The sequence below is a fragment of the Ochlerotatus camptorhynchus genome, unplaced genomic scaffold (genome assembly GCF_037179485.1).
Source record: "Ochlerotatus camptorhynchus isolate MF236.1 unplaced genomic scaffold, CSIRO-AGI_Acam_v1.1 ptg000099l, whole genome shotgun sequence".
Classification (NCBI taxonomy): Eukaryota; Metazoa; Arthropoda; class Insecta; order Diptera; family Culicidae; genus Ochlerotatus; species Ochlerotatus camptorhynchus.
This window is the reverse complement of record NW_027040589.1, coordinates 1,777,750-1,789,946: the sequence shown is the minus strand read 5'-3', so window position 1 is coordinate 1,789,946 and position 12,197 is coordinate 1,777,750. Positions and strand designations below refer to the sequence as shown.

The 12,197-nt window shown below is 35.5% G+C and overlaps 1 protein-coding gene across 2 annotated transcripts in view; it reads right to left on the bottom strand.

The window, feature by feature from the left end:
• Positions 1-12,197, bottom strand: part of Glut4EF (Glucose transporter 4 enhancer factor) — a 258,287-nt gene that overhangs the window by 103,767 nt on the left and 142,323 nt on the right. For both annotated transcript variants that reach the window (XM_065219116.1, XM_065219117.1), the window contains one exon: positions 4,341-4,720. In XM_065219116.1, the coding sequence (XP_065075188.1) occupies positions 4,341-4,720 (380 nt within the window). The remainder of the gene's footprint in view (positions 1-4,340; positions 4,721-12,197) is intronic.

Sequence of the window (12,197 nt, the reverse complement as noted above, 5' to 3'; positions counted from 1 at the left end):
GTCTTGAGCAAAGTTGTTAAGGTGAATAACAGAAATCTTTTCGCATCATTCCTTTTGATCTAGATCACTATATTATGATGAAGATTAGCTCTATCTTTTGAGGAAGCACGCTATTAAAACAAAATCTTCGACAACATTTTCCAGATAGATAAGGCTATCCTTTGATAACATAAGAACTGACTTTGGTTACTTAATTTAGATCTAGATCAGTTCTATCGGTTTTGTAGAAGCATCTTGGCGGAGAAAACCACATAACTCCTAAAATTCAAGTAATAGAGGTTTGATGTCTTCAGCAAAGTTGTTTAAGTGAATAACAGAAATCTTTTCACATCATTTCTTTTGATCTAGATCACTATATTATGATCAAGATTAGCTCTATCTTTTGAGGGAGCACGCTATTAAAACAAAATCTTCGACAACATTTTCCAGATAGATAAGGCTATCCTTTGATAACATTAGAACTAACCTTGGTTACTTAATTTAGATCTAGATCAGTTCTATCGGTTTTGTAGAAGCATCTTGGCGGAGAAAACCACATAACTCCTAAAATTCAAGTAATAGAGGTTTGGTGTCTTCAGCAAAGTTGTTAAGGTGAATAACAGAAATCTTTTCGCATCATTCCTTTTGATCTAGATCACTATATTATGATGAAGATTAGCTCTATCTTTTGAGGAAGCACGCTATTAAAACAAAATCTTCGACAACATTTTCCAGATAGATAAGGCTATCCTTTGATAACATAAGAACTGACTTTGGTTACTTAATTTAGATCTAGATCAGTTCTATCGGTTTTGTAGAAGCATCTTGGCGGAGAAAACCACATAACTCCTAAAATTCAAGTCATAGAGGTTTGGTGTCTTCAGCAAAGTTGTTTAGGTGAATAACAGCAATCTTTTCGCATCATTCCTTTTGATCTAGATCACTATGTTTGGATGTAGATCAGTTCTATATTTTGAGGAAGCACGCTATTAAAACAAAATCGTCAAATAGGTTTTCAAGATAGATAAGAGCTCTATTTTGATATAATTAGAACTGACCTTGATTAGAAATGTTGATCTAGATCAGTTCTAACATGTTGTAGAAGCATCTTATCGGAAAAAGCCACATAACTTCTAAAATTCAAGTAATAGAGATTTGGTGTCTTAGACAAAGCTATTCATGTGAATAACTGCTATCTTTTGACATCATTTGTTTCGATCTAGATCACTGTATTATGATCTAGATCAGCTCTATCTTTTGAAGAAGCACGCTATTAAAACAAAATCTTCGACAACATTTTCCAGATAGATAAGGCTATCCTTCAATAACATAAGAACTGACCTTGGTTACTTCATTTAGATCTAGATCAGTTCTATCGGTTTTGTTGAAGCATCTTGGCGGAGAAAACCACATAACTCCTAAAATTCAAGTCATAGAAGTTTGGTGTTTTCAGCAAAGTTGTTTAGGTCAGCAATCTTTTCGCATCACTCATTTTGATCTAGATCACTATATTTGGATGTACATCAGCTCTAAATTTTTAGGAAGCACGCTATTAAAACAAAATCGCGAACTAGGTCTTGCAGATAGATAAGAGCTATCTTTTGATATAATTTAAACTGACCTTGATTACGAAATGTTGATCTAGATCAGTTCTAGCATATTAAAGATACTTATATCTAACAAAACCACATAACTCCTAAAATTCAAGTGATAGAGATTTGGTGTCTTAGACAGAGCTATTGAGGTGAATAACAACTATCTTTTGACATCATTTATTTCGATCTAGATCACTATATTATGATCTAGATCATTTCTATCTTTTGAAGAAGCACGCTATTAAAACATCAGCTAGGTTTTCCAGATATATAAGAGCTATACCATTAAAACACAAAATCTTCGACAACACTTTCAAGAGCTATCATTTGATAACATTAGAACTGACCATGATTACTAAATTTTGATCTAGAACAGTTGTATCATGTTGTAGAAGCATCTTTCGGATAAACTCGCATAACTCCTAAAATTCAAGTCATAGAGGTTTGTTTTCTTGGACAAAGTTGTTCAGGTGAATAACAGCTATCATTTAACATCATTCGTTTTCATCTGATCTAGATCAGCTCTATGTTATGAGGAAGCACGCTATTAAAACAAAATCGTCAGCTAGATTTTCCAGATAGATAAGAGCTATCTTTTGACAGCCATGAGAACTGACCTTGATTAATAAGTTGTGATCTAGATCAGTTCTATCTTTTTTTTAGAAGTATCATGTCGAACAAAACCTCGTAACTCCTGAAATTCAAGGCATAGAGGTTTGGTGCTTTGAATAAAGTTGTTCAGGTGAATAACGGCTACCTTTTGACATCATTCGTTTTAATCTAGATCACTATGTTATGATCTATATCAGCTGTATATTGTGAAGGAGCACTCAATTAAAACAAATTCGTCAACTATGTTTCCAGATAGATAAGAACTATTCTTTGATACCATTAGAACGTATTTTGATTGCTTAATTTTGATCTAGATCAGTTCTATAATTTTTAAGATGGTTTGTTTCGTAAAAAAACCACATACCTCCTAAAATTTAAGTCGCAGAGGTTTGGTGTCTTACCCAAAGTTGTTCAGGTGAATAATAGCGATCATTTTACATCATTTGTTTTGATCTAGATCACTATATTTTGATCTAGGTCAGCTCTATCTTATGACGAAGCCCTCAATTAAACCAAAATCGTCAACAAGGTTTTCCAGAGCTATCTTTTGATACCATTAGAACTGGCCTTGTTTACTAAATTTTGATCGAGAACAGTTGTATCATGTTGTAGAAGCATCGTATCGTTCAAAACCACATAACTCCTAAAATTGGTGTCTTGAGCAAAGTTGTTAAGGTGATTAACAGCAATCTTTTGACATCTTTCTTTTTGATCTATGTTGCTATATTTTGATCTCGATCAAATTGATAGCATTAGAACTAATCTAGATATCTTATTTTTTTTATCTAGATCAGTTCTATCTTTTGATAGAATCATCTTATCGAAACAAAACCTTTAGGAAAAAAATTACATTATAAATATTGAAGTTAATTATTAAATTTTGATCTAGATCAGTTCTATCTTTTATTCACATAAAGGCAATTAATTATTTATGTTCAATTTACGTTTGAATGAAAAGCAATTAATCTAATTTTCGAATAGAAAATACAGCTTGTAAAATTTGGGTAAATTTCTGTTACATATGATGCACATATATAGAGCGTCAAATAGCATACACGTTAACATTATAGATCATGTAAAGTTATGAGACATTTAATGGAATATTATAACTATTGTTAGCACTATTTCTTTCAAGTTGGTAGTTTACGTGATAAGAAATACAAGCTTACATGCATCCCAACTAACAATTTAGGTTTTATCATGGTTTTGAAGAGGTTTATAAAGCTTAAAATGAACTTGAAGACCATCATAAAACCGGAAATGTTGCTTGGGATGGATGTTTACCTCACCTGTATTACTAAGATTTTTTCTGTGTCATAGCTGTCATACAGTTTGGAGGAACGGTTTCAAGCCCAAAGGTAATATAAAGATTGATAAAGATTCAAATTACAACGGTGCCTATAAATTCCGACATGTGCTTTGCCGTAGACCTGAACCCAGCAACTTCTACTGACTTCACTTTTCTTGCGAGCAGCAACTCCACCCTCGGATACAACCGCGAGCATTGGCTCATCACATAATCCAATTCGCCTCCCCTAAGCCGCCACATTTTTCGCAAACCGAGCACCAGGCAGGCACGGGCACTCGCCTCATGTTCGCAAGCTAGCTCAAACAGCTGATCGAACTTATTCCATTAAGTGCCAATTTGGTTGGGTAATTTTCCCGCCACTTCTGTACCGTACTGTGCTGCTCTTCTGGTTGTTGTTATGATTGTTGTTACGGTTTTGTTGTTTTCCGCAAAGCACACCCTTTCCGCAACACCTCCAGCGAGCATTCAAAACAAGACCCTCATCCACACACGTGCAACCGATTGTCTCGTGTGCGCTGTCGGTGGCAGTCGCATTTTTCACGATCATTACGTTTCGCTTCGTTTTCAGGGAAGGTAGGTCTAATAAATGAGCCATTTATCGCAAATTGGAGGTAATTTTTCCCATCACGGTAATTAGAAGAGGGTTTTTCTCAGCAGTACCATTACCAGTCAGCGGAGGGCAGTTAAACCGAACTACCAATAGGGGGGAGGGGGTAAAAAAATACGAGAGACATGACAATTCGAACCCGGACCGCGTGATCCACATGATTTTTGGGCGATTAGCCACTCTAGACGCGATGGCGTTGTTATAAGAAGAAGAAGAAGAAGAAGGTCAAAACACTCACCCGTCGCTTCCGTGGCAGATCCTCGTTGTAGTCCATTCCGATGCCTTCGTCCGAGGTGGAGATCGATGTGGTCCGGGGGCCGCGAATCACAATGTCATTGGTGGTACCGTTGGTGTTGGCAGTGTTGTTGTTGTTGTTGTTGTTGTTGATGGTGATATTGTTGTTGTTGTTGTTGTTGTTGTTGTTATTAGTATTGTCCGGTGGACTACTGCCATTGCTATTGATTCCGCTACTGCTGCTACTGCTGGTGCTGCTGCTGCTGCTGTTGGTGCTGTTCGGTGACGTGGAAAGTCCATCCTCGCTGAGTGGCGGCGTGGTCGAACCGGTGCTCCACGATGTGCTGCTACTGCCGGAGCTGGTTCCCAAGATGGTTTCCCAACCTGCGAGATTAGAAATGAAAAGATTAGAGTTAGAAAGGCCGTATCAAACTGTGCTATTGGCACTATCATACGGACACTAGTGCTACCTAGTGGCAGAATATTCTCTATAGAATGCTTTATAGTCCATTAGAATTGAAATGGTATTCACTTCAGAATGGTTCTGGAATCTTACTCAGAATTGTCTTAAAACTTTCTAGAAATTTCCATTCAAATTTTGCCCAACTTTATCATTTAATGTTTTCCAAAAAAATCAATGAAATTCACAACAGCATTGTCTTGAAATACTCTTCCAAGTTCTCTTGGAACTATTCCCAGAACTTCATTGTAACTTTCCTACAAATTATCTTGAAATTTCTTTTGAACTATGCTTAGAACTGCTTTGAAGTACTCTTTACAAAGGTCTCCTAAAATCCCTTGAAACATTCCTAAAAATTTCCTTCTTCTCCAGAATTCCATTAGAATTATCTTCAGAAATCGGTATTCTTAGATTTCTTATTAGTATTCCTTTAATTTATCCTCAGAATTCCATATAAATTTGCTTAATCCTTCATAAATTCTCATCAGAACACCATTGATTTCTCCTTAACATTCACCTGTAACTCAAATCACAATCAATATTCCTTTCATAATATTGGAATGTCCTAAGGATGGACTTAACTTGTTAAGATATTCGAGGTTCTGATCAATTGGGGGGGTTAGAAGAAAAGAGGTGTAAGTGACTTTGATCGATTCTCTTAATCGACTTTCTCTTTCGTTAATAATTTAGCTGCAAACACATTCCTTGATTCGTGTGCCATTCTGGACGCTAGATGAGAACCTCCTTTGTCAAACTATGTGGCAGGAATAGCGCAAAATCTGTTTATAAAGCTGTGGCTATCAAAAGAGAAAGTCGATGAAGAGAATCGATCAAAGTCACTTACACCCCTTTCCTTCTAACCCCCTCAATTCTGAATGTGACAATATCATCCTGAGGGTGTCCGGCCATTAGGCAGAATAGTTAAATAAATTTTGACGAGCTTCCTTACACAGTTATGTTTTTAAGATTCTAAACACTTGTTCTGACTATTTGGACGTTCCAGAATCTTGGAGATTTCTCCATGTTCGGCATATTTTAGAATAAAACTACGTCTTGAAGATTTTTCTTAACCCAGGATCGTAAAATTTTCTAAACATAAAATCTCAAAATTGGTAATTTTGTAAAAACATTCCAAATCCTGATCGGAATTATTTTGATACGCTTGGAAATCTTTACAGGATTTCATCAGTATTTTCTGAAGAATTTGATCTCAGAATACCCTCAGAGTTCATCTCAGACCTCTTTCTGGTATTTTATTATAATTTGCTTCATAAAAATCATCTGCAGAGCACTCTTTGAATTCAATCTGCAATGATCTTAAAATTACAAAATAATTTATGCAGTATTACCTAGGAATTCCCCGAGCTTAATTTTAAGATCATTGCAGATTGAATTCAAAGAGTGTTCTGCAGATGATTTTCAAGAATATTATGAAGCAAATTATAAGAAAATACCAGAAAGAGATCTGGAAAAATTTCACTAGAAGCTTTCCTTAGCATTCACTTTGTATTCTCCATAAATTCATATGGAATTTTTCTAGGATTTTCGGGGCTTCCCTGTAGTAACTGGAACGGCCCTTAAGATCTCTGAACTTCAATATTGTTCTCAAAATCTAAATTTCTCAGAGCTTTTTAAAGATTAACGCAATTTTCCTGAAGCCAATTGAACTATTATGAAGTTGTTTGATCTATCCTGAATCTACCACAATTTTTCGGATGTTTTCGATACTACTCATGGAACTTCCATTAAAGTCTCGAAACTTCCCTGAAGTTTCCTAAATTTTAAAGAAATTCTTGAATTTTTCGGAACTTCTCAAGCATTCCAACAATTTTCTTACAATTCATGAAACTTACTTGAAGACCCCATTTATTTAAAGAAATTTTCAGAACATTCCTGAAATTCTCGGAATATTCCATAATTCTTCGGACTGCACTGAAGATCTTTGGTCTTCCTTGAAATGCTTGCAACATCAGTGAAAATAATGAAATTTCTTAAAAATCCTCTAAAAATTCCTCTAAAATTCTCTGATCTTCTTTGAAGATGTCGGAGCTTTTCTGAGTTTCCTGGAACTTCTGTAAAGTTCCTGTAATTGCCTTGAAGTGAATTGAACTACCCTGAGTCCACGTTTCATCCATCTATTGGATTCTGAAGCATCGTGTTTAAATCTTAGATTTGAACAGGCTCGATGTTTTCTGAATCATCTTGCCCCTTAAATGCTGCACAGTAGGCCTGGCCGTTTTGATATGTGTGACCCATAGATTCAATATACTACATGAACTCAACAACTTTGTTCTGGAAAAGTTTGGAAAAACATCCAAACGAGTAGTCCCATTACATAAGAAGCAGTGGTACGATGCTAACTTAAAACGTGTTTTTCTCAGCTTGCTGATATGTGCTATGGGACGGACTTGCCACGAGCGGCAGTCTAAACTTCTTTCTGTGAAGTATCCAACATTTTCCTTCTTCCCTAAATTTCCTAATGTTCTCTAGACTGTCATTTTTTCTTTGAAACTTCTTGAAGGTTCTCGCAAAGTCAAAATTCACCAGAAGTTCTCGGAATTTCCATGAACATCTCATGATTTTCCCGATAATCATGAAACTTCATTGAATTGTCAGAACTGCTTGAAGTTATGCAACTTACCTTAAGATCTTTAAGATCAACTGAAGTTTTTTTTTTGTAACGGAAGTTTCTGCAATTTTTCTGAAATTAATAGAACTGCTCTGAAGCTCTTGGATCTTCACTGGAATTCTCGAAACTTTCCTGAAATCTATGGAACTGCCCTGAAGCTATCGGAACCTAGCTTAAAGATCTTAAAACGTCCATGTTGTTCCGAACGTTCTGGAAGATCTAGATGTTTTTGGAACTCCCTTTAAATTCTTGGGATTTCGATCTTCCAAAATTCAGATCTTCCAGAAGGTTCTCGCATTTTTTCTGATGTTAATAGAACTAACGTAGAGATTTTAAAAAAATCAAAAAAATTTGGAACTTCATTAGAGCTCCCACAATTTAACTGAAGTTCATGGGACATTATTATGAAGTTAATCGGACGCACCTGATGTTCTCAGAATTTTCCTGAAGTTTCCTCAAGTTTTAATTTTTTACGGATGTTCATGGAACTTGCATGAAATTCTCAGAACTTTGCCGAAGCTCTCTGAATTTTCCTACAGGTCTTTGAACTTACCAGAAGTTTTCTGAAGTTTCTTAAAGGTCTTGAAAATTTGCTGGAATTTTCTTTAAGTTAATGTAACTGTCGTGAAGTTCTCTGATCTTCATCTAAGTTCAAGAAAATTTCTAAAAGTTCAAAGAAATGAACTGAATTTCTCGGAACCAACCTGTTCAAATCTTCGCTTCGGATTTTCACTAAAGTGAACATCACTAAAGTGAACATCACTATAGTGAACATCACTATAGTGAACATCACTTAAGTGAACATCATCGTTCATCTAAGTTCACGAACATTTCCACAAGTTCATAGAACTGAACTGAATTTCTCGGAACCAACCATTTAAAATCTTTAATCTTCCCCCAAAGTTCTGGACTGTAGTTCTTTGAACATTACTGAAGTTTTTTAAACTTCTATGAACGATTCGGATTTTCACTCAAGTGAACATCGCTAAAGTGAATATCACTAAATTGAACATCACTAAATTGAACATCACTAAATTCAACATCACTAAATTGAACATCACTAAATTGAACATCACTAAAGTGAACATCACTAAAGTGAACATCATTAAAGTGAACATCACTAAAGTGAACATCACTAATGTGAACATCACTTAAGTGAACATCACTTAAGTGAACATCACTTAAGTGAACATCACTAAAGTAAACATCTTTAAAAACATCACTAAAGTAAACATCACTAAAGTGAACATCGCTAAAGCGAACATCACTAAAGTTCATCCAAGTTCACGAACATTTCCAAAAGTTCATAAAACTGAACTGAATATCTCAGAACCAACCCTTCAAAATCTTTAATCTTCCCCCATAGTTCTGGACTGTAGTTTTTGGAACATTACTGAAGTTTTTGAAACTTCTCTGGACGCTTGGGATTTTCACTAAAGTGAACATCACTAAAGTGAACATCACTAAAGTGAACTTCACTAAAGTGAACACCAATAAAGTTTCCAAAAGTTAATAGAACTTAACTGAATTTCTCGGAACCAACCCTTGAAGATCTTTAATCTCTTCCAAACTTCTGGACTGTCGTTCTTGGAACATTACTGGTGTTTTTGAAACTTTTCTGAACGCTTCGGATTTTCACTAAAATGAACATAATTAAAGTGAAAATCACTAAAGCGAAAAGCACAAAAGTGAACATAAGTAAAGTGAACATCAATGAAGTGAACATCACAAAAGTGAACATCATCGGATTTTCAGTAAAGTGAACATCACTAAATTGAACATCACTAAATTGAACATCACTAAATTGAACATCACTAAATTGAACATCACTAAAGTGAACATCACTAAAGTGAACATCACTAAAGTGAACATCACTTAAGTGATGTCACTAAATTGAACATCACTAAATTCAACATTACTAAATTGAACATCACTAAATTGAACATCACTAAAGTGAACATCACTAAAGTGAACATCACTTAAGTGACCATCATTAAAAACATCACTAAAGTAAACATCACTAAAGTGAACGTCACTAAAGTTCATCCAAGTTCACGAACATTTCCAAAAGTTCATAAAACTGAACTGAATATCTCAGAACCAACCCTTCAAAATCTTTGATCTTCCCCCAAAGTTCTGGACTGAAGTTTTTGAAACTTCTCTGGACGCTTCGGATTTTCACTAAAGTGTATATCACTAAATTGAACATCACTAAATTCAACATCACTAAATTGAACAAAAAGTGAACGTCACTAAAGTTCATCCAAGTTCACGAACATTTCCAAAAGTTCATAAAACTGAACTGAATATCTCAGAACCAACCCTTCAAAATCTTTGATCTTCCCCCAAAGTTCTGGACTGAAGTTTTTGAAACTTCTCTGGACGCTTCGGATTTTCACTAAAGTGTATATCACTAAATTGAACATCACTAAATTCAACATCACTAAATTGAACATCACTAAATTGAACATTACTAAATTGAACATCACTAAAGTGAACATCACTAAAGTGAACATCACTTAAGTGATGTCACTAAATTGAACATCACTAAATTCAACATCACTAAATTCAACATCACTAAATTGAACATCACTAAAGTGAACATCACTTAAGTGAACATCATTAAAAACATCACTAAAGTAAACATCACTAAAGTTCATCCAAGTTCACGAACATTTCCAAAAATTTCATAAAACTGAACTGAATATTTCAGAACCAACCCTTCAAAATCTTTAATCTTCCCCAAAGTTCTGGACTGTAGTTTTTGGAACATTACTGAAGTTTTTGAAACTTCTCTGAACGCTTCGGATTTTCACTAAAATGAAAATATTTAAAGTGAAAATCACTAAAGTGTTATTCACAGAAGTGAACATCACTAAAGTGAACATCAATAAAGTGAACATCACAAAAGTGAACATCACAAAAGTGAACATCACAAAAGTGAACATCACAAAAGTGAACATCACAAAAGTGAACATCACAAAAGTGAACATCATCGGATTTTCAGTAAAGTGAACATCACTAAAGTGAACATCACTAAAGTGAACATCACTTAAGTGAACATCATTAAATTGAATATCACTAAAGTGAACATCACTAATATGAACATCGCTAAAGCCAACATCACTAAAGAGCACTAAAGTTCATCTAAGTTCTCGAACATTTCCAAAAGTTAATAGAACTTGACTGAATTTCTCGGAACCAACCCTTTAAGATCTTTAATCTTCCCCCCAAAGTTCTGGACTGTAGTTCCTGGAACATTACTGAAGTTTTTGAAACTTCTCTGAACGCTTCGGATTTTCACTAAAGTGAACATCACTAAGGTGAACATCACTAAGGTGAACATCACTTAAGGAACTGTGATATAAGAAAGAAGTTGGGGTCATGAAATAAACATGGACCCTGATAGCCATGAGACTGTCCTCTGAAAGATCCAAAACATCCGTAAAAGTGGTCAATTCATGAAACTGATCCTAGAGTTCTACGTTTTTTTCGAATGCATTTGAAACTGTGATATGATAAAGAATTTGGGGGTCATCACATAAATATGGACCCGGATGGCAATGAGGCCGTCCTCTGGTAGGTCCGGAACATCCGGAAAAGAGGTCAACCAATCAAACTGATCCTAGAGCTCCGCAATTTTGTTTTTCAAAAACATTAGCAACTGTGATATAAGAATTTGGGGTCATGGCATAAACATGTACCTGCATAGCCATGGGATCGTTGTCTGGAAGATCTGGAACATCCGAAAAATGGTCAATCCATAAAACTGATCCTTGAGCTCCACGGTTTTTTTTTTCTCGAAAACACGTGGAACTGTGATATAAAAAATAATAATTTGGGGTCGTAACATAAACATGAACCCGAATGACCATGAAACCGTCTTCCGGAAGATCCGTAAAAGTGGTGCATCAATGATACTGATTCTAGAGCTTGGCGGTTTTCTCGAGAACACTTCAAACTGTGAAGTTTTCGAAATCAAGGTTTTTTTGTATGAAACACTTTTACAGATGTTCTGGATCTTCCGAATGACGGTCCAATGGCCATCCAGGGTCATGTCTATGTCACGATCCCAAATTCATGCTTATACCACAGTTCCTAATGTTTTGTTGACATAAACTGCGGGGCTGTAGGATCAGTTTCATGGATTGACCACTTTTACAGATGTTTCTGATCTTCCAGAGATCGGTCCCAGTTCCCACCCTAATTGTTTTCTTATATCACAGTTCCAAGATATTAGAAAAAAAAACTGCTGAGCTCTAGAATCAGTTTCATGGATGAACCAATTTCATCGATGCTCCGAATCTTCCGACGGCCGGTTCCATAGCCATCCGGGTCCAGATTTATGTCATGATCCCAAATCCTTTCTTATGTCACAGTTCCTAATGTTTTCGAAAAAAACCACGGAGCTCTACGATCAGTTTCGTGGATTGACCAACTTTACGGATGTTCCGAATCTTCCGGAGGACCGTTTCGTTGTCTCCAGGATCCATATATAGGAACCATGACTGTATTCTGGCTGATTATGAACATTTGTGCCCATTAATCTAATTTATCACTCCTATAAACAGTGTTAGGGAAACCACTTTTGTTGCAGGCAATCGGTGATAATTTTGATCACATTTGCAATGTTCAATAGTGACCTATTGAAAATTGATAAAGTGTTCATTTTAGCAGATTCGTAGAAAAATTTCCAATCGATTGGCTTGTTTAGAATAAAAATCCATCCGCTATCGACAGAGTTATAAGTGGTCAAAACCTGACCACATTTC